Genomic DNA, 21,575 nt, shown 5'->3' with positions numbered 1-21,575 from the left:
GGATGCCGCCCTCCCCCGGGGCGTTAATTACCCCAGCGCTAACGAGGGGCTGATGGGTCATTGGGAGACCTGAAGGGAAACAGCCCCCCGGGGCTGGCGACTCCCCCAGCCCGGCACAACCCCGCTGCTGCCGGTGATTACCGAATTAACCGGCTCCATCTGAGCCCGTCTGCCGCCGGGATGTGGGTCAGGGATTACCCCTCTCCGTGCCCCCCAGCCCAGTCCCGGCTCTCCCCGTCCCCAGCACCCAGGAGCATCCCCCGGTCCTGCCATCCCGATCCCGGCAGGCAGGGGAAGGAGGTTCAGGCGGCCGTAATAAATACAAGAAAAGTTTATTGAAAAGAAGAAGATGTGGGGAGGGGGCAGCAGCCCCAGCCCGGGGTAATAAATAACAACCTGGGGAGCACCAGTTTACAAAATATGGCTCTGGCCAGTGGGGTCCTGCAGGGTCCCCAGCGAGGCTGGTGGGGGCTGCTGGGCACCTCGGGGAGGGGCTTAGGGGGCCCAGCCCCCTGGCACCCCCCGGGCACCTGAGAAGGGGCTGCCCCAGGGGGCAGCTGGGGCTGCCGGACAGTCCCAGCCCCAGGAGGGACGTGGGAGCAGCCCCATCCCTGCCTGTCCTGAGAGCCACCGCGGTGCCACGGCAGCGTCCCCAAGCCAGGGGCACCGGCTGCGGGCAGGGGCTCAGCACCACCTGGGGCACCCCTGGGCGGGCACCCCGGTCACATCCTGTCCCCCTCCGGGGCTCAGGCCAGGATCTTCTGGGGGATCTCCACCGAGGCTTTGATGAAGATGGCGTTGTCCCGCACGTAGTTCCGTTTCCTGATGTCCTCGTGGGAGATGAACTTGGGGTAGCCGAAGCCCAGGGTGCTCTCGTCCAGGGAGCTGCGCGAGGCTCCCGGCTTCTGGAAGTTTTTCCAGTTGGGGTCGGGGTGGAAGGTCTCGGTGATGTGCTGGGGCTTGGAGAGCGAGGGGTCACTCTGGTCCAGCAAGGAGAAGGTGACGCGGTAGGAGAAGGGCCACTCCAGCAGGTTGTCGTACTCGCCCGGCAGCACGCGGATGTAGACGGAGAGGTGGCTGCTCTCCCCGCTGCCGTTGCCGTTGAGGAAAGCCGACACCTGGAGCTTGTAGCCGTACTTGTGGGTGTAGAACGGGGGGCTGAAGAACTCGTAGTTGCTGCGGGCTTTGGCCTCCTGCAGCTTGCGGGCGTAGTCGGCGATTTTCCAGATGAGGATCCCGTCGCTGCTCACCGACAGCTCCTCCACGTCCCGACGCAGCTCCAGGATCTCCTGCCGCTGCCGGCTCACCAGGGCACACACCATGCCCAGGTGGGTCTTGGTGCTCTCCTCCAGGTGCCGGCCCATGGCTAGCTTGGGGCACTGTGGGGACAGCAGGACCGTCAGCAGGAGGGTGGCAGGGACAGCGTGGGGACACGGGACAGGAGAGAATGTACCGTGGGAATAACATGGAGATGTCATTGGAGCATGGGGGTACTGGCACAGGGGTGTCATGGGGACACAGGGGTGGCACAGGGACACCTGGTTGGGGTGGCAGGGGGACACTTGGGTGGCAAACACAGGGGTGAGATCATGGAGCCACATGGATGGGACTGAGCACAAGGGATGGGATGGACGTCAGGGCAGAAGCGGTGTGGAGGTGTTGTGGGGCACAGGCGTGACACGGTAGGGACAGCACCCCATGCCCAAGGATGCCAGGGCAGGTTGGTCTCAGGGCCAACACTCACCCGGTGCTTGCAGCCAGCTTCCTTGAAGGGGCACAGCAGCATGGCAGTGTTGCAGCTCTCCTTGAGGTGGGTGGGCACGTCCTCCCGGGCAATGCTGGGTGTCCCACACTGGTTGGGGCACGGCACGGGGTACCGGGGACACTGGTACTGGTGGTTCTGGGGAGGCAGAGAGGCTGTCAGCTGGGGCTGGGAGCTGGCAGGGTGAGGGTCCACATGGGCTCCAACTCACCTGGATGGTGTCAAAGACGAACTCCTTGGAGCAGTAGGTGCAGGGCTGGGTGCGCTTGGGGCACTCGGCCAGGGCGTGCTGGGACAGCAGGCGCCGCATCATGCGGGCCCCGCACTTGTTCTCACAGTACACACTCTCCTGGGGACACGTGCCCTGGTGGCCCTGGGGACCACGACAGCGTCATCACCCTCTGGCTGCCCTCACCAGCCAGCCCTGACAGGGATGAGGACGCACGGTGCCCCCACAGCCAGAGGGCACAATGACCAGGAGCCCACATGTCCACATCCCCCCCCAAGGCTGCCCCTGCCGCCCACTGGGGTGCCCACACATCATGGCTACACCCCCACAACACCCCCAGCACAGCCATGCCCACCACAGCACCCTGGCCAGCGGTGTCCCCCACAGTGTCCCCCCCACTGCCCACCTCGAAGGCCTCCCCAGTGAAGTCGCTGGCGCAGAACTCGCACTTGACCCTGCGCTTGGGGCAGCCGTGCTGGACGTGCTCGGGGAGGTCACGGCGGCTCAGTTTGGCGCTGCACCGGTTGGGGCAGGGGATCACGTTGAAGCCACAGGTGCCGAGATGGGCCTGGGGGACACAGGGACGGTGACAGGAAGGCCTCAGGGTACAGCTCTGCCCCCCACATCCTCTCACAGCCCTACCTGGAGGTGCTTGATGAGCCCGCTCCAGCGGCAGCCCTCCTCGCTGTGGATGCAGCGGATGGCCAAGCTCAGCACCTGCGCCTCCAGCTCGGGGTCGGGGTAGATCTGGAGGGGCAGCAGTGGGGTATCAGCATCCTGCAGCGGGCTGTGGGGGCACACAGCCCCTGGCACAGCCTGGCTGGGAGCCCTGGGCACGCTGCCCGGGGCCGGATCCCCCCCGGGCACACCAACAAGCGCCCTTTGTCGGGAGCGGGTTTCCGCTCCCCGGCCCCGCGGCACAAAGGGCTCTTGCTTCCGCCCGGGCGCCCGTGCCAGGCCGGCGTGGCTGTGCCAGGCGCTGTGCAGAGCTGGGGACGGCCCCTTGGTGGGGATGTCCCCTTGGAGCAGGGTACCCATCCGTGTGCCAGGCTCACCTTGGCGTAGTCCAGGGGCAGCTGGTCCTCTGGGCACTTGAAGACGCCTTCGCTGCAAGACACAGAAGGCTCGGGATCACTCGGGGCTGGTGACACAGCCACGATGTCCCACCGGGTCCCTGCCATCCCCACCCCAGGACATTGGTGCTGTCCCTGCACTGCTGAGCGCTCACCCCGTACCAAATCCAGCCGCCACCCTGGGGGAGCCACGGCTCTAATCCTGCTCCATCTGTCTGAGCTGGGAAATGCCCCCGCCAGACACCCCCCCCAGGCAGCCCCCCACCCCCCGGCCGGGCACGGCGGCCGCAGTCCCCAGGGGCCTGGGCCAGCCGCCGTGAGCGTGGCACCATCTGGAGCCCCGGCAGCCCCTGGGCCATCCCGTCCCCTGGGATTAAGGAGGGTGCCGGCAGCTGGCCAGGAGGGGGCCAGCAGGGGCCGGGGCGTCCGCAGCCCCAGGTGCCGGGGCCCAGGGGAGGTGGGGGAGGGCAACAGCTGGGCGCCAGATGTGCAGCCCTGATGCGTGGCCCTGGGACTCCTGCTCCACAGGAAATGGCCCCAGCAGCCACCACAGTGAGTCAGGACAGGGGGACACGCAGCCCCCCTGGAGGGGTCCCCATCCTGCTGGGCCCCCAGGATGGGGTGTTCCTCCCCAGAGCTGTCCCTGAGGGAAGGGCCCTGCTCAGCCCTGCCATGCAGAGGAGCAGCATGAAGTGGAGACAGGGACCCAGCCAAAGAGGCAGCCTGGCCTGTGACAAGGCTGGCCAGGAGTCACCATCACCTCTGGTCCACACATCACTGCGCCCAGGGGCTGGACAGGGTGTCCATGCATGATTTTTGATGGACATTGGGGTGGGAGACCACAGGTGCTGCCTGCAGGGACATGCAGAAGGGATACAAAGGGACCCTGTGGCTCTGCTGTCTTTGAGGTGACACTGAACAAGGCTGTCCTGCCTGGACAGCCCTTGTGCCCATCTAATCACTGCAAGCCCTTGGCAGGCACTGGTGTGGCCTCGACCGGAGCTGCCAAGAGGATGTGAGACGCCGGGACAGAGCCAGCAGTGCCGCCGGGCACGCGCCAGCCTGGGCTGCCTGGCCATGGCACGGTCACGTCCCCTGCGGCCACCAACCCTGTGCTGGGAGTGCAAGTGAACCCCAGGAACCACAGCCCTGAGGGGTGTGACCCACATGAGGAACAGCTGCAACCAGCTCTGCCACGTGCCCACTCTGTTTGTCACAGGTGGTTTTGTGGGAGTCATCAGGGATCCACCGAGATAAGGTGCTCCAAGACAGGGCCAGGCACCCGGCCCTTCCCGGGGAGCCCGTGGCATTGCCTCGTGGCTGGCATTGCCCTGTGGCTGGCATCACTCTGCTGCCTTTCCAGGGCTGCCAGCTGTGCCGGCACCCCGTGCTCTGTGTTGGGGTGCTGGGGCTGGCGGGGAAGTGGGACGATGACCCGAAGCCAGCGCCTAATCCCCGACAAAGCCTCCCCATTCCTCACGCTTGGCCGGGCAGGGAATGTGCTGAGGCAGCACCCGGGGGGACCGTCCTTGCCTCCGACCTTCACGGCCTGTTGGGGCACAGCGAGGTGATGGGGCGGGGAACCCGGCACCCCCCGCACCCCCCGGCACCCCGTCCCAGCACCGCGGTGCGGCTGGATGGCTCAGCCCATGGGAGCCCCAAACTGATCCGGGGCAAACACGTTGTGCTCGGGGGGACCCCCGAGGCCATTCCCCCCGGCAGAGCGGAGGTGCCGGCGGGAAGAGTGCGGGGGAGCGGGGGGGGGGGGGGGAACAGATGCGCTCTGACACGTGCCCCGGGGAACGCCCGGTTTCACAGAAACCGGCCCCGGTGACGGGGGTGCCCGTGAGCTGTCCCCGGGCGAAGGTCGCTCCGGCTGGGAAAGGCGGGGAAAGGCCCGGGGTGACGCTTGTCACCGCCCGGAGAGAGCACGGGCACCCCCTCGCCGTGCCCCGCGGGACCCCCGGGACCGCGCCGAGTGCGGCGGCCGGGAACCGGGGCAGCACCGGCCCCGCACGTGAGCCCTGGCTGCCGGTACCGGGGGTTCCAAACCGCAGGAGTCGGAAGAGGCCCCGGCTCCTCGCTCTCGTCCAGCGCACACGGCCGGGTCGCGCTCACCCGTGGTCGCGGGGACAGCGGGGTGGCCGTACACCCCTCCCCAAAAACACCCCCGGCCACTTCCTCCGCCGGGGCCGGGGCAGGAAGGGGTTAAGCTCGATTCTCGAAACTCGCCGCTCCGGGCTTCACCCAGCCCTCCTCTTCCTCCTCCTCAGCGAAAGGGGCCACGGGCCGCTGCACCCGCGGGGCGGCTGTCACGGGCTGGGCGCGCCCCGCACCCCCTCCCTGCCCCGGGGCACCACCGGGCACCCCGCACCTTTCCCTGGCCCGAGGCATCCCTGGGCGCCCCGCACCTTTCCCGTGGCACTCCGCATCTTCTCCCGGGGCACACCGCAGCCGTTCCCCGGCCCGGAGCACCCCCGGGCACCCCGCATCTTTCCCCAGGAGCCCCGCACACACCCAGGCACCCCGCGCCCCTCTCCGGCATATCCCGCATTCCCTCCCGGGCCTGGGGCATCCGCACCCCCGTGCACCACGCACTCCGACACCGGCCCAGGGCACCCCGCACCCCTCTCCGGGGCAGCCCCGGACACCGCACCCCGGGGCCGGCGGCGGATGGGGGGTGGCGATGGCGGGGAGCACCCGCTGCCGCCGGGGGTGCGGAACCCCGGATCGGGCGGCGCGGGGGTGCGCGACCGGGGTCCCCCACGGGGGAAGGGGGAGTAACGTCAGGTCGGGTCGGGTCGGCCGTGGCGTGATGCGGGGTCTCACCTGAGGAACTCCTGCAGGCAGGTGTCGCAGAAGCGGTGGCCGCAGGTGGAGACGCGGACGGGCTCCCGCATGGGCTTCCCGCAGAGCGGGCACAGCACCCGGCGCCGCGGCCGCTCCAGCAGCTTGTAGTCGTAGCCCGGCATCCCGCCGCCGCCCCGCGCCCGCCGCCGCCACCCCGCGCCCGCTCGGCTCCGCGCTCCGCGGCCGGCTCCGCCCGGAGGCCGGACGGGGCGGTGGGACCGGCCTGAGCCCGCCCCGCGATGGGGGACGGCACCGCCATCGCCACCGCCCCCCGCCCGGACCCCGCCTCCCCGCACGGGGCGGGATGGAGCGGTGCCGGCACCCCGGGGGTTCGGGGAGCATCACACCGGCGACAGCCCCTCCAAGGGGTTTGGGGTGCAGCACATGGGAACAGCGCCCTGGGGACCTGGGGAGCACCCCAGCGGGCACAGCCCTCTGGGGGGGTTTGGTACCCACCACGCTGGGAACAGCCACCGCGGGAGTTTGGGGAGCATCAACATCACATCACACACGGTCCCCTCACCCACTGCAGCCTCCCCTGGCGCAGGGCTGGGCTCTGGGGGCACACACTGCGGTGTCTTCCCTCACCCTACGTGCCCTCCTTGACTCAGAGGTGTCCCAGGGGTGTCACACTCCTGCAGGTTGTGCCCCTGAGCGAGGCTGGAGGTGGGATACAGCTCCCAGTCCTGCTCCTACCACAGAGAGCAGCTCGTGTCCCAGCCACCACCCACAGCAGGACATGGAGGAGCTGCCCTGAGTCCTCCACGCCACAGGCACGAGGGGCACACGCGCTCCTGTGGCTTTGTCTTGCTGGGAACTCACACCCCAGGCTGCAGCCAACAGCCTCCCTCCAGCCACGGTTTGTAACTGAGCAAGAGCCTGGAGGAGGGAGAATAAAAGCAAATCTGTCTGGCTCCAGCCCCCTCGTCACTCTTTCAGAAATCAGAGCAGCATATGGGAGTATTTGCCCCTTTCCCCAGAGATGGAGCCGAGCAGATGACAGGCTGTGAGCATGTGTTAGTCCCACCAACGCTCACTCCAGCCAGCTTCCCATTAAGGGCGGCAGTTGCTCCAGACCCAAATGTTAGCAGTTTTCAATTAGCAAATGGCAGAGGAGAGGGATTCCTGGGGGACACGCTGAGCAAGTCGAGCTCTATCACTTGTCACTCAAGGAGCTCACGTTACCCTTCTCCCTGAGAGGCTCTGCTTAAAATAAAACCCTGCAGCAGCCCGGGGGAAGGCAGCCTGCTCGCTGCCAGAGCTGCCAGGGAGGGGATGGGTGGCTCATTTCTGGGGTTACCCTGAGGGATGGCAGGTTGTTCTGAGCTGCACTGGGGCTCCCAAACATCAGGGAACCTTGTACTGGGGTACTGAGCACGAGCTGCCATCAGCAGGGGATTTACCAGGAGATGTGAGTCGCTGCTTCAGATGATGGAGAGCACTGAGCTAAACTTTAACCAGCTCCCAGTGCTACTGGAAACCCGACAGGTAAAAACAAGTGACAGTGGGCAACTGTACAGGGAGTAGTGGGGAGCAACAGCCACCTTGAGCTGGGGTTGAGGTGCTCCCCGGCCGGGTTTGCTCAGGGCTGTGACACCCCCAGGGCAGGATCTACCAGCAGCCCCACGGTCCAGCTGGTTCTGCCACTCTTTGCCAGCAGAGCCCGGAGCCAGGCTGTCTCCAACAAGAGATAGGCACAACCCAGACACTGCCCCTGACAGGCTGTGACCTAGCCCCGACTAAAAGCTGTCCCTGGACACGACTCTGGGACAAGGTTCAGGCCAAAAGGACAGGTCCTTGGTATCCTGGGGGTTGATGGGACTCCAAAGACAGGACACATCAGTCCTGTAAACACAGGCAGCCTGTGCCTCCGATGACAACCATGAAACAGCCGACTTTTATCATTATTTACTGCTTCTCTTTGATGTTTTAAAATTATTCTTCCCTAACCTCACTGAAGAGCATCTCTGCTAATTAGCCAGGAGCTGACAAAGCCATCAGAAGGTGCTGGCTGTGCCGGCAGGGCGGCTGGGAGGTGTCAGACCCTGCAAACAAAGATCCCTCCTTTTCCCCTCTCCCCGAAGCAAAGCCCTCCCCGCCCTCAACATCACAGCCAGGCATTTGTCTCACACAAAGGCGACACTCAGGGCAATTCCCTTTGTGGAGGTGATATGTTCCCTGTCTCCCATGATGGGTCACTTCTTGAAACCATCTGAGTTCGGAGAGGCCTCTTGTTCTCTTCCCCAGCCTTTCCCTGCTACTCCATCCCTCCGCCTTCTATTTAACCTAAACTGGAGGGACGGAAAACCGACGCTCCGGCTTCTAAACAAGTTAAGGTGGAGCCTTTCGCCCCAGGGATAGGAGTGGGGAGAGTCCTCTCCCGGCTGCTGGGGCCTCGTGCCCAGGGAGGGCAGGGTAAAGGGATCCAGGCAGACGGACAGAGGGACAACAGCCGCACCTCCTGCCTAAGCCTCGTGGGAATGAGGATACGACCTCGACAGAGGTGCCGGAATCAAAATAAATCAGCTGCGGGGTCAGCAGGCAGTTTCCTGCTACAGTAACGGCCCCAGGTCAGCAGGATCTTATTTGGAACAGGGACAGCCTTTCCCTGGGTGACAATGGCCACAGGGGACCCGCACCAGGATGCAGAAGCGGGGACCAGGCAGCCTCATCCCACATCGCCTCCCCTTCCCGCTCCCCTCCGGCCCTGCCTTTCCTTAGCAGGAAGAGCCGCGGGGACTCTGATCCACCACCAGCTCCACACAGCACAGGAACAAAAAAAGGATAAAGGGAGAAGCCCCGAGACCTGCAGATTTCACCGGGAGCTTCTGCAGGGAAACAAAGCAGCAGACGTGAGGAATGCAAGTGGCCTATTTGCCCGGGCTGCTCTCTGCCTCCGGCAGCACGGACATGCCTCGGCTTGTCGTTCCAGGAGCTTTTGTTGCTCGGGGCTGGGGGCCTCTTTGTTTCCTTTACCCTTTCGCTAGGCTTGGTCACAGCCCGGTATTAAATTATTCAAATGATCTCGCTGGGCTTCACAGCTGAACTCCTGTGTGGAGAGCCCAGGCTGCGAAATCCCGAGGGCTCCAGCCCTCCCCGGAGCCCCTGGCCCAGCACAAAGGGCACTGCTCCACATTGGTTTCCCCATTCTCGAGCAAAGGATCCCAATATTCAAGCTGGTGACACCTCCAGCGTCAGAACTGCAGTGCAAAGGTGCCATTAAGCCATAAAATCATCCACCAGTACACTGATAGGAAGCAGGTGGGGGGCCCGCACCCCTGGATTTGGCAGCCCAGCTAGAGCAGGAACAGCTTGGCTCCTGAAGCAGTGGCATTTTGGTGCCACTACTGACAAAACAAAGGGTGTAGACCTCTGTCCTGCCTGCTGCTGTCCTCAGCCCCGGCAAGGCTGCAGGAGGAGCACCAGCCCCTTCTTATGGGCTGTGTTTAAATGTGGTGTGGGGCAAAGGGAGCCCCGAGAGCTCTGCACAACACAGGAAAGAGAAATCTGATGCTGGAAGGAGCTGGAGCGGCTGCCAGCTCCACATAGGGAGGAGAGGCAGTGGCCCAGAGGGCCTTTGAGGCAACTGAACCCAGCCCTGCCACCACCCTGGTGCCCAGGTTGGTCTGGGAGGGGAAAGCACCTTCCCCGACACCGCGCTGAGCCGTCGCCGTAACCTGCAGCACGGGAAAGTGCCAAAGGACTGGCAGAGCCTTTGAATTCCAGTCGGCTTCCTGGGATAGCAGGGTGTAACCGCCTGAAAAGGCAGCTCCACAAGAAACAAAAAAGGCAGGGAAAAACCCATGCACCCACCCTGCCAGGAGCCAAACAGGGAGGCTGTGTCTGCAGCCAGGGCTGCACACGCCTCTCCCGGCCGGACGGGAGCTGCTCCCTTCCCCAGCCGGAGCCGGGGAGGCGGGGGAAGGACGGGCAGGAGAGCTGCAGAATTTCATTACCTTCCACATGACAGAGGGATCAGTTGGCTTTTACCAGAGCCCGTCGAGGTTTCCCTCATTGAAAACAGGAAAGAATCACAAAAATAATTAGAGAGATTTCATCTCAGCCAGCTTATGAAAGCACTGACTTTATACACAACAGATTGGCAACAGCACAAAGATGGATGTGAAAGGCAAGAGCATTTGCAATGTCAGACAGATCAGAGTCAGAAGCTCATCAAAAAATGGCCCAGGGCAAATGTAACTTAAAAAAAGGAAAAGAAGATGAAAAAAATAAAGGAAAGGAAACAACCCTTTTGGAGACAAAAAATGTGACTCCTGTCCATAACACATGTATGTGCTTCTCCTGCCTGCAAAGACCCCTGGTGAAAACTCATCAGCTCCCTGGACAAATCTGGGTTAAAAAACTTCAAGTACTGACGATCACTGGCTGTGTTTTGCTGCCTTCCCTAGCTCAGCTGGGAGCCAGTGAGCCGGTCAGCAGCAGGACTGAGGGGCCTGAGGATAAATGTCAGCTGGAGGATCCTCCAGCGAGCTCCTGGGGCCAAGGGAGGCTGTAATTGGAAAGCTCCAGGCAGCATTTGGGGAGAGCTGCGCAGCACAGGGAGGCTGCTCGTGCAGCCGTGCAGGCAGGACCCTCCAAAGTGTGCTCAATAAATGGGTGAAACGTTTTAGGGGGGGGATGGGAAAGGACAGACTTCTCTAATTAGCAAAGAGGTTTGCATTTAGTCACCCAGCACAGCGCCTGGGGCCCTGACTCCAGACGCTGCTGTGCAAAGGCTGACAGCTCTCTCAGACACGGAGCTGTCAGCCTGGGCTTTGTAACCAGAAACAGTTTCCACAGAGGAAAACAACCTCTGTGCTCCTCACCCTTCCACACAGGCACTTCCAGCAGGGAGGGGAAGAGCCACGGTGTGACCCCCTGAAGGCAGCACCAGAGCTCTGGGCATGTCCAGGGCGGTGACTCTCAGGCACTGGAGGTTCACAGTGATGATTCAATAAGTGAGACCAGCTCTGGTTCCTTGGGAACCATCGTTAGGAGCTCTCTGTTTCCAGACTGCTGCCTTGAGAGTGCAGCTGAGGAGCTCTGGGGCCTGAAGTGTGTCTGAGCCAGGCCACCGTGGGCAGCAGGAAGAGCAGGATGTGGCTGCTCTCACTCACTGGGAAGGCGACTCCTCCACAACAGCTGGAACAAAAAGAGTAAAGATCGAGATTTAGCTGGAAGCCCCACCTTGATAAAGCTACAAGAAGTGTTCTACCCCACACAGGCATGATATCCAACAGATGGGCACCAAAATCCCTGTCCCCTTCCCTACAGGAAGCCACTGCAAGACCTCAGTAGTGGCACAAGCAAGGCAATGCCCAGCAGACAGAGCCCAAGCAGGACAAAATGCAGTCTCTTGAGGTTTGTGCTCTCCTCTACAGCCTGGCTTCTCTCAGTTATTCTGTTTGCAGTGGGATTGAGAGAAGGGAGCAGCAGCAGCTCATGATAACCTGGGCAGCAGCCCAAGCCAGTCAAAAGTGGAGTTGGCCCAATGGGAGGAGCAGAACGGCCGCCCCAAAGGTAGAGGGCAGCTTGCCTGTGCCAGCACCCTCCCGGGCCAGATCACAGCAGCAATGACATCACATGTGTCACCAGATCTCGTGTTCTCGCTGGAGAAATTTCCAGGCAGATTGAGCTGTGTGAAAGCCCAAATCTCAGCTCTTTACAGAGCTCTTGGTGCTTTTTTGCACGCTGGTTGCTGTGGGATGCTGGGGCATGCAAGGCTGCTGCCCTCACACCGCTGAGTTTGCACTCCTCGTACTGGGACAGGACAAGGTTTCGGGCAGAGGGACAGCAGTGGGGCTACACACTCAGTCCCTGCTCTTACAGTGCTGCAGGTGGGAGCCCACAAACCAGCTGCCACAGAGTGCAGGGCAACTCAAGCAGCGGAAGGGGAGAGCAGCCTGCAGTCTTCCTGCAGAGACAAAACCCTTTTACTCCCATGACAAATGCCCTACTTGTTCCTGAGCCTGGGGACTCGGCCATTCCCCATCCCCTTCACGTGGCAGAGCACATCACATGAGAGCTGGGCACTGGCAGGGGAGGAACAGAGCCAGGGCCGATTCCGCTCTGCTGGGGCCGTCAGCCGGGCCTCCTCCCCTCCGGGCTGTAATTAGCCTCCTTGAAGTGGGATGGGGCTGGAATCCCTCAGCCCAGGCTGAGGCCATAATCAGCCCAGCACAGGAGGAAGAAAGGCCCCTGCAGCAGTCTGGGCCAGGCTCCCGTTGTACATCCAGGCAACGGAAGGGCAGGTCACGCCACGGGCACGTTTTAACCGAGCCACGATGCTGCCTTTGGCCCGAGCAGAGAGGAACCACAAAACCATTGCTATCTTTTCCAAACCACAATGGAAAGGCAGCAGCCAAAATGACGCCTCAAATCTCAGCTTCTATTTCAGCAGCATCAATTAGAGAGCTGCTCTTTTTGGATACTCGGTGGACCGCTGGCACGCTAGCTTGGCCAGCCTACCTGTCTGGGAGTGCACCAGACAGCCTCTGCCATCCCTTTGCTCCCCTTGCCCAGTGGGAGAGGCAGTGTCACAGAGCTAAAGAGCAGCAGGGGAATTATTCTGGGCTTGAAGTTATTTCTATTCATCTACAGCTCAAGAAGGACTAGAATAACAGTGAGCTTACATGCCAGGGTTACTCAGCACAGCTCCGGTCACAAGGCATTGTGTCTGGCTGGGTCCTCATGGCAGGAATCACAGGGACAAAGCCTTTACTCACGCTTTACTGCCAGCAGTGTGTTCCCGTGGCAGCAGGCAACAGAGGTCACCAGGTATGGATGTGTCTCCTCCAGCTGCACTGGCCTTGGCACTCCTGTTTCCTCATCCTTCCTGCCCAGGCGTCCCCTGGCTCCTTTCCCCCACGTGCACACCTCGCCGTCTGCAGAGGGATACAAACACCTCACTGCACACCTGCCTTGGCCACAGCAGAGGCAGAGGCCAGCCAGGGCCTGCTGCAGCCCAGGACATGGGGGCTTCAGCCTCACCTGCTCCAATGGCCACAGTGAAGGCATCTCCACAAGCCACCACAGTGACCTTCATCGTCTCGAGCCCCACAACCAGGTGGGGCACGCGGCTGTTGCGGCAGGAGTTGGTGCCCAGCTGCCCGTGCTGGTTGCTCCCAAAGGTGTAACAGTGGCCAGAGGCTGACAGCAGAGAGGAGAGACACAACTGGGTGTCACTTGGGACACACTGAAGCCCCTTGCTGTCTCCAGGCTGAGCATTCTGCTCCACAGAGCTTCAACATTGGGAGCAGGGTGTCTCTTGAGAGACTGCCCATGGGAAACAGAAGGAAGACAGGGAAAATGCAGGTGTCCCCCCTCTCAGAATTTGGGCACACACCCTCACCTGTGACAGCAGCTGAATGTGCTGTACCAATGTCAGCACACACAATGGGCTCTTGGTTCAAGGGGGCTGACTGGGCACACACAAACACAGTGGCCTCCTCCACCTGGTCTTCTGGGGAAGGCTCCTCTGCTGAGCTGATCCGGTCTAGGCCCAGCTTGTTACACCTGCACAGAGAAAATCTCTAGGATCACACAGGGATGTCTTCTGGAGCCCCTTGGTCACAATACAGACAGGCCCAGGAGGGTAAAATGTGGAGCACAGACCCTCACCCCTCTTACCTGTTGCTCCCACAAGCAAGAATCTGGTTCTTCACTGTGAGGACCATGGAGGAATCGATGCCACAGATGACTCTCTGAGCCTCATGCTCCGGAGGGACTGTGACCTGCTGGGGGCAATTGTGGCACTCCAGGGTGCCCAGCCCAAGCCGACCTGGTAGGAGGAACAGAGCAGGGAACAGCTGATGGCAACACACACCCTGAGCACAGCCCCACTGAGAGCAGCACTGACACAGCTGCTGCAAGAGCTCAGCCCAGGATCCCAGAAAGCAGCAAAACCCAAAGCACAGGGGCCATGGTATGCAGCAAAACAGCTGCAGCTCTTCCACACCCACCCACCCTGGCACATCTGGAGGGGACTGTGGGCAAGCAGGGCCAGCAAAGGGAGTGGGAACAGGCACAAGCCCTGTTCTGTGAAACAGACTTCTCTTACCGTTATCCCCCCTGCCCCAGGCAAACACTTCCCGTTCGTTGGAGACCGCCAGGACGTGAGACGCACCACAGGCCACCTGCACCATCTCGTAGCCCAGCAGGGCCTCCACAATCTTGGGCTGGCAGGGGAAGAGCAGCAGCCGTCAGCCGAGACCTCCCAGCCTGCCCGGCTGCTCCCATCCCTCCCACCCGGCCCCCCCAGACTCAACACAGTGCTGGCAGCATCCCAGTTTTCATCCAACACAAACAACAGAGAATTTTTTTTTTTTTTTTTTTTTTTTTTTTTTTTTTTTTTTTTGTTCCAAACAGTCTTCAAAGGGATAAGAGACTACGTGCATGCAGCACAGAAGATAATGCAAACATCTCTGGGGTGGAAGAAAGCAGCCAGCATGAGAGTTTGGAGAGGTTCAGCAAGGGTTGGGATTCGCCCCCCTGCCCATGTGGGGAGTGCCAGGGGCTGTGAACGCCTGCTCCGAGCACGCAGGGGCTTGGTGCAGGATGTGTTGGCTCAAAGGCTCTTGTGCAGAGGAGCTGTGAGTTAAGAGCTCAGATTCATTAGGGTGTGGAGGGACCAGGATCTCCACATTTCACCCAGCCCCTGCTGTGACCTGCTGTTAGATCTGACACCTCGCCTCGTACTCATTATCATCCTCAAGTGAAAAGCACCGTTTGTTGGGATCTGGCTGCTGCTTCCAACTGGTCTCCCCTCCCCAGAAGTAAGCAGGGAGCAGCTCAGCTCTGGGAGGAGCAGGAACAAACGGGCCAGCTGACCACAGTGACAAATGGCACCAGTCCCTGGGCTCGGCTGGAAGCCATCGGCTGCTGCCACATCCGAGGGCAGGCGAGGAAGAAGCTGGAAGGGAGCAATGAGCCCTCTGCCCCAGTGTTCTGAGCCAATCGGAAACACACAGCTCTTCTTTAAATACTGGCTCTTTTGAAAAATAACTTTTCTCAGTGAACCCTGGCAGCTGCAGGCCAAGAGTGAAGCAGGCAGGTGTGTGATTGGAGGCAGGCTCCAAGCTGGGAGCCTGCCAACAGCAACCACAAGGCAGCTCTTGACTTCCCCCACGCTCAAAGGGATCATTGTGTAGGGGGGGAGAGAAAGAGAGAGGCAGGTTGGGTCTTTTAAAACCCACAGTGACAGGGAGAGGAGGGGGAGGGAGTCAAATGCCAGAGCATGCCTGGGATGCACATCCCTGGAGCTGGGATGAGCCCCCTCACGTGGTGCAGAAGCCACGATCCATCCTTTACCCTGGGGGAAAGCAGGGTAAGCACGCCCAGCACCCTCTCCACCAACCTGGCTCACATCCGTGAAGTTTCCGTGCCCCAAACAGCCATTGCTGCCGCTGCCAAAAGTCATGATTATCCCCCTGTCTGGAGGAGCAGAAAGGAGCCTTGTCAGTGGCACACGTGAGGCCCTGCAAGGTGACACAGCCAAGGGGTGGCCATGGCTCCCAGGACATTGGACCCACTCTGACTCTGAACGAGCTGCAGGGGCCACAAAGCCTTCAGCGAGCTTCCAGGGAGCTGCAGGAGCTTCCAGAGAGCTGCAGCCTCACCATGCTGCAACGGGCTCAACAAACAAACAGCAGTGATAAGAGCACTGAGATAACATTGCTGCAGCTGTGTACGCAGGAGCTGAGAACCCCACGGTCTGTCAAGGTGTTAAAGTCACAGAGGCACTCCCTGAGCAGCTGCCCAGCAGAGGGTGGCAGGAAACACCATGGGAGGTAGGATAAACACATGCCCATGGAGCTTGCCCACTCTGTATCTGTTGTTTGCCACTCTGACCCCCAGCAGAAGAGCAAACAGAGCTCCCACAGGACCACTGGGAGGGCTTTGCTCCACAAACATGGCCTTGGACTGGTGTGTGTGCTCCACTTCCATCTGGAACACTTCCTGGGCTGCTCTGAGGGGCTTCAAACCCTGCTTTCCTGCAGTTTGAGGACAACCAGCACTGCAGCAGCTCAGGCTGACTCCTCACTGTGACACCAGTCGTTGCTGGTCACTGCATGTGCCCATGTCACACTCACAGAGTATATGACAGATTCTCCTCCCACTGCAGTCCCCACTGTCAGCTCTGGTTTCAGGTGACACCAATGCAACCAGGACAACAAGAACAGGAGATTTCATAGAATCATAGAATAACTTAGGTTGGAAAAGACCTTTGAAGATCCCCTAAGTCCAATTGTTTGTGGCCCTCCGCACACCAGACAGTTTGGGACCAAGTTGACCAGTGTGGCATCACAGGAGGACCATGTCTGCCATTTCTGACTCCTACATGATGCTACATGAGAGGCCACAGTGGCCTCTGTGTCACCCCAGCCCAGAGCATCTCTCTGGTTCCTCTCTGAGCAGGCTCCCCAGGCAGTCCCACTGGGTTTTAGGGGGTTCTGGGACCCAGACACCTGGCAGGAGGCAGCAGCTCACCTGTGAGGCAGGCTGTGAAAAGATCACCACAGGACACATGTTTGATGGTCACTCCAGACTGGCCCTCCAGAAAGCGGGACACAAACTGAGGCTGGAGCTGCTCAGTGGCTCCTGGGAGAGAAGGACCCCCAGCAGCACCCATGGGAGGAGCCTGATGGAGAGAAGCCATGGAAGAGCCAGGCTGGAGAACACTGATGAACCCCTTCCCATGGGCTTATCAGCATTATCCACACCCTGGCTGGGACTGCAGTCCTGGAGGAGGCAGTGCCAGGGTTTGTGAGAGAGCAGAAATGCCTTCTTCACAGAAATTACACATCCAAGGCTCCACAGCCACTCCTGCCCCAGCTTCCCTGTCACTCACCTCCCACAGGATGAGCCTCCCAGATTTGGTGACCCCAGCCTTCTGTGTCCTGCCAGCAGAGACCTGCACCACCTCGGTGTTCAGCATGGGCAGGCGGAGAGGGGTGGTGATCCCACTGCCCCACGTGTAGATGGATGACAGTGGAGGTGGGATTCCTGTCCTGGCTGAACCACGTCGGACACCTGTGGGGCACAGAGAAATCATTAACGTGGATCCCTGACTCTCCTCCCACAGGGAAAGTGACAGCACCAGCCAGTCTGGGTGTCAGCAGAGCTGCCAGAGCCAGACCAGTGTTGGTCCGAGGGGCTGCAGGGCTCCTCCAGAGCCCAGGGCAGGTGACATCTCTGGAGTTCCTCTCTCCAGAACCCTGAGTGTCTCTGTGACTTGTGTCATCCAAAGGAAAGGGTCCTTCCAAATGGAGCTGAGTTGAACACACCATGCCAGAACTCACCCCTCTGCCTGGCACTGCTCGCCCGTCCCCCTGTCCGGCTGTGGGTCACTGTGGGCACCGGAGCCAAGGGTTTTTCAGGCCTGCCAAACCAAAATCCAGCCTTTAATGTCCTGCAGAGCCCTGGATCACAGAACGTCTGGGCAGAGCTACAGCAGAAGCCACGGGTGAATCACTCACAGCACTGCTTTGTCGGTGCTTTAAACAACCTGAGAGAGGGGAGTTGGCACCAGCTCACTTTCCCCCTGTGCTCACAACTCTCTGTTGTCACTGTGATGACAAGCCCACACCTGCCATGGCACCTGCCTGGCTCTGAGCCCTTGGGCCAAGCTCAGCCAGCAGCAGCTGCACGTTAGGCAGCACAGGAGAGCTGCATTGGGAAAATGCCCCCTTTGGAGCTCAGAAGGGAGGCAGTGAGCCGGTCAGCCATGCTGTGGGCTGTGGCAGCCCTTCCCAAGGAACACTGAGGTGGCAGTGTCACTTGCCTCCTCATTTTGACGCTGCCCACGTCTGTGTAGAGGTTCAGGAGGGGCCGGATGCAGATGGCCTGGGCCATGATCTCATTCAGCTGGGGCCGCTTGGAAGGATCCAGGTTGAGCATGCTGAGGATGAGCTGGCGCAGGTCGGGGCTGTATCGATCTGATATTGGGGCAAACGTCCCGCTCATGATCTTCAGCACTAAGGCAGGAAGGTTCTGGAGAGAAAACAAGACACAAACAGTGGCTGGACAGTCAGGGGCGAGGCCAAGGAGGAAGGAGCTCTCAGCACTGCCCTCTGCCTTCACACTTCCCGGCTCGCTGAGAAGTGATCCCAGCATACATTTTCACCTCTGTGAGAGGCCGCGGCTCCCTGTGCTACGTGTAAACCGCATCTCTCTTACCGCAGCTTCGAAAGCCCTCTTGAGGCTGGCGAGCTCGTAGAGCACACAGCCCAGGGCCCAGATGTCACTCTTTTGGTTGTAAGGCTTCCCTTCACAGAGCTCCGGGGAGATGTAGCACGGCGTTCCCACCACCTACAAGAGACAAAAATTTACCACAGTGCAGTGAAAGCTGGAAAGAGGGAGGCTTGGTGCAGAGCTGGCTGAACACCACCAAGCAAAGCTCCACAGAGCTGGGCTTTTGTTCTCTTGGCATCAACAGCTGCCTGACAATCTCAGTGAAAAACAAGAGGATTAGCCTTTCCAGTGACACATACAGTGATTGCCTCTAATTTTGCTTCTATGCACTTGAGAGAATCAGAGCCCAGAGCGTGATACAAACGTCTGGTCAGATTAGCACAGGTGGGGAAAGACACTAAATGTCAAGCAGAGAAAGGAGATTAAGGCAGGATGGGAGTGCACAGGCAGGAATTTATTTGCTAAGGATGTGTCAGACGAGTCTGCAAACACCACCCTCAGCAGGAGCCACCCTGCCTGCCCTCACCAGTGGGTCCAGACACCTCATCCTCTCCCAGCTTTGGGCAGGTCTTTCTTACTTTTCTGCAGCCCACAGAGCCACAGCAAACTCGGGCATGAAGATAACAGCCAAGGAACAAAGCAGCACTGCCTACAGCCACTTCCCAGAGACTACTGTGAGCCAAATCCAGAGTTTCCAGCCTGCTGCCATGGGGTAAGAAGCTGCCACTCACCGTGTAGGCTTTGCTCTTGCTGCTCAAGATTTTGGAGATGCCAAAGTCCCCGATCTTGACGATCATGCGATGCTTGTCCAGGAGGATGTTCTGGGTCTTCAGGTCACGGTGCAGGATCTGCTTGGTGTGCACGTGGTGCAGGGCCAGGAGGATCTGCACGAAGAAGTGCAGGATGGTGTCCTCATCCAGCAAGGAATTACAGCGCTTGTGGATGAACTCTGCCAGAGTGCCCCCTGCAAGGAACAACAAAGGGCTTAGGGCACAGGACAGCACAAACCTGGCCTAAAACTGGGGGAGGGTGGATTTTGCCATTTTGGCATCCTAACAAGCCAAGCATGTGGGTAAAACACATCCTGGTGGGATACACAGCACATCCTCCAATGCTCCTGAACAATGGCAGCACAGTTGGTGGGAGGAAGAAACAGCCAGAGAGAAGTTACCGTTGACACATTATCAAAAGCAGCAGGAAAAGAAACACTAAAATTACAGCTCTTGGAAGAGGACATAAACCTCCATGGCAGAACAAGATCAGCCTGTTCTGCAGAGGAGAATTCCTGCAGTCCAAGAGGCCACGTGGCACACAGAGGCCCCTGCTGGGAAGGGGAGCTCCAGATTCAGGGCTCACATACAGCTTTTAGCAAACCCTCATGCAAATGTTGATTTCATCTGAAACTCCACAGGAAATCTTGTTAGAAATGTGGGGCCAACAGAGCTGACACAGGGAAATGTGCCTGAAACCTGAGTCAAGGGCAGATGGTAACATGCTGATCAGGGACAGAGAGGTTGGAAATCTCCTTGTTTTGGATATGGTTAGCCGGTGTAAATCACGGAGTGGCTGAGGTTGGAAGGGACCTTTTGAGGTCACTGCTTAAGGAGAGCCACTGAGGTTGTCCAGGACCAGAATCTTTTGAGTATCTTCAAGGATGGTGACTCCACAAGCTGCATCAATGCTTGGTCACTTGGCTCATGGTCAGTTTGGTGTCCACCAAGAACCACAGATACTCTTCTACAAAAATGTCTCCTCAACAGAGATGTGCTTGGACTCCTGGGCATGCAAAGCCCAGGATCGTTACAAGGAGCACAACGTGAGACCAGAGCAGCTTGACCCAAAGAGAGCCAAGTGCTTGGCATGCCCTGGACCTGCCAGGGGACCAGCTCCAGGCACTGGGGGACAGCAGGGCCCACCTGGGGCGTATTCCATGGCGATCATGAGCGCCTTGTCCTCCAGGAAGTTCTCGTAGTACTCGATGACGTTGGGGTGGCTGAGCAGCTTGAGGACCTGGCACTCGTTCTGCGCTGCCAGCCGCTCATCCTTGCTCATCTGCTCCACCGGGATCTGCTTCAGGATCACCAGCTTCTGGTCGGCCTTGCGCAGGCACAGGTGCACGATGCTGCGGGGACAGGGACGGGGCCTCAGCGCGGGGAGAGGGGACACAACACGGGGCCTGGCCATCACCCTGGGGTGACACAGGTCGCCCGCAATCCCCGCGCCCCGGGGTGTCACGCACTTTGTGCCATGTCCCCCCGGGTGCCACACCCCGGCCGACCCCGCTTTGCCGTGGCCACAAGCGCCTCGCTGCCACGGCGACGCGGCTTAAAGGCCTCCCGTCCGGAGGCAGAAAGACTGGAGGCCTCCCCATCGCCCATCTGCGGCGCCCCCTCACCCGAAGGCCCCTCTCCCCACCACCCGGATCCGCTCGTATTTCTCCATCCCTGGGCCCGGCTCCTCCCGTCTCCATGGAGACACTTCCGCGCTGCTACGGCGTCCGCGGGCGGACAAACCGCGCCGCGTGTGTACGGCCCGGGGGCTCTGTGTTTCGGGCGGGGGGCGCGGGGGATAACGCCACCCCCCGCTCAGGTGACACCCCAGTGCCACCGGGAGCCGGGCCCTCTTGGGTCTGAGAGACCAGAGAGAGAGGGTCGGAGTGCGCTGGGCTGCCTGCCCCGACTGGGGGATGCCGGCAGGAGCCCCCGCACCCCCAGAGAGCGGCGGTGGCTCCAGCAGCCTCCAGCCCCGAGCCTGGAGGGGCACCCACTGCGGGGGGCTGCGCTGCTGCAGGGCCACGAGTCCCCTCCATGCCCCCCCAGACCTGCTTTAGACCCCCTCAGAACCACGAGCACCCCTGAGGCCGGCCGTGATGGCGGCCATAGCGTGGAAGCGGGTCCTGCCCTGCACCCAGGAGTGGCGGCCTCTGTCCTGGAGTGGGGACGGTGACAGCAGTGGCAGTGGTGGCACTGCCACGTGGCCCTGCTGCCATCTAGCGACAGCCAGCTCGGCTCACCGGGGCGGGGGGGTCAGCCCCCCTCGCACAAGCCGGTGCAGCGCGGGGCAGCGATGGGGCAGGACCCCCACGCAGGAAGCAGCACCTCGCCGCGTTTCGGTGCCGCGTTTTCGGCCTCACCCTACCGCAACCTGGTATTGGGGAGCAACTTCGAGTGCCCCAGGCCCCTTCCCCATGTCTTGAGGTGAGCGGTTGTGGCTGCTCCCACTACTTTTCCAAACTCGCTGCTTCCCCCGGCATCCTCCCCGCAACGCCGGCGACAGCCACACCGTGCCGGGGACACACGCACGGCGCAGAACAGATGTGCGAGGCCCACGCCAGCTGTGCACCACTGTGGCAGATGTGCAGGGCCCAGCACAGATGTGCAACGTCTGCCACGCACACGCTGCGCCCCACCCTCCCTGCACACCGGCACACCACACACCTGCACACCGCACACCGCACACCTGCACACCT

At 60.8% G+C, this 21,575-nt stretch overlaps 2 protein-coding genes across 5 annotated transcripts; both read right to left on the bottom strand.

Annotated features, from left to right (window-relative positions):
- Positions 1–313: 313 nt before the first annotated feature.
- Positions 314–6,059, bottom strand: TRAF4 (TNF receptor associated factor 4). The gene is made up of 7 exons (XM_053995914.1): positions 5,894–6,059; positions 3,047–3,098; positions 2,634–2,738; positions 2,398–2,559; positions 1,974–2,135; positions 1,745–1,900; positions 314–1,379 (listed from the first exon to the last, which is right to left on the bottom strand). Exons 1-7 carry the CDS (start codon positions 6,034–6,036, stop codon positions 747–749), a joined length of 1,413 nt encoding a protein of 470 aa, XP_053851889.1. The 5' UTR covers positions 6,037–6,059; the 3' UTR covers positions 314–746.
- A 3,893-nt stretch (positions 6,060–9,952) lies between these two features.
- NEK8 (NIMA related kinase 8) lies at positions 9,953–21,244 on the bottom strand. 4 transcript variants are annotated; one of them, XM_053995594.1, is made up of 15 exons: positions 20,959–21,244; positions 20,023–20,228; positions 18,838–19,070; positions 18,092–18,223; positions 17,697–17,905; positions 17,215–17,294; positions 16,764–16,945; positions 16,403–16,553; positions 15,270–15,346; positions 13,974–14,091; positions 13,544–13,694; positions 13,266–13,429; positions 12,905–13,063; positions 12,640–12,798; positions 9,953–11,056 (listed from the first exon to the last, which is right to left on the bottom strand). In XM_053995594.1, the coding sequence occupies exons 1-15, from the start codon at positions 21,093–21,095 to the stop codon at positions 11,028–11,030; spliced, it is 2,187 nt and encodes a 728-aa protein (XP_053851569.1). In that variant the 5' UTR covers positions 21,096–21,244; the 3' UTR covers positions 9,953–11,027. The 4 variants fall into 4 exon arrangements, with proteins under 4 accessions (XP_053851569.1, XP_053851571.1, XP_053851570.1 ...); XM_053995596.1 differs by lacking the exon at positions 20,959–21,244 and adding an exon at positions 20,928–20,949; XM_053995595.1 differs by lacking the exon at positions 20,959–21,244 and adding an exon at positions 20,502–20,735.
- Between the last annotated feature and the right edge of the window lie 331 nt (positions 21,245–21,575).

The sequence above is a fragment of the Vidua macroura genome, chromosome 20 (assembly GCF_024509145.1).
Source record: "Vidua macroura isolate BioBank_ID:100142 chromosome 20, ASM2450914v1, whole genome shotgun sequence".
NCBI classification, from domain to species: domain Eukaryota; kingdom Metazoa; phylum Chordata; class Aves; order Passeriformes; family Viduidae; genus Vidua; species Vidua macroura.
This window is presented reverse-complemented; position numbering and strand designations above follow the sequence as displayed.

Coding starts and splice junctions, on each gene's coding strand:
- TRAF4 (XM_053995914.1), bottom strand. CDS start 6,036: ATGCCGGGCTACGACTACAAGCTGCTGGAGCGGCCGCGGCGCCGGGTG. Junction 2,136..2,397: donor TCACTGGGGAGGCCTTCGAG/GTGGGCAGTGGG, acceptor CGTGGTCCCCAG/GGCCACCAGGGCACGTGTCC. Junction 1,901..1,973: donor TCGTCTTTGACACCATCCAG/GTGAGTTGGAGC, acceptor CTGCCTCCCCAG/AACCACCAGTACCAGTGTCC.
- NEK8 (XM_053995594.1), bottom strand. CDS start 21,095: ATGGCAGCAGGGCCACGTGGCAGTGCCACCACTGCCACTGCTGTCACC. Junction 16,946..17,214: donor GAGCAGTGCCAGGCAGAGGG/GTGAGTTCTGGC, acceptor TGTGCCCCACAG/GTGTCCGACGTGGTTCAGCC. Junction 16,554..16,763: donor GGAGGCTCATCCTGTGGGAG/GTGAGTGACAGG, acceptor TCTCTCCATCAG/GCTCCTCCCATGGGTGCTGC.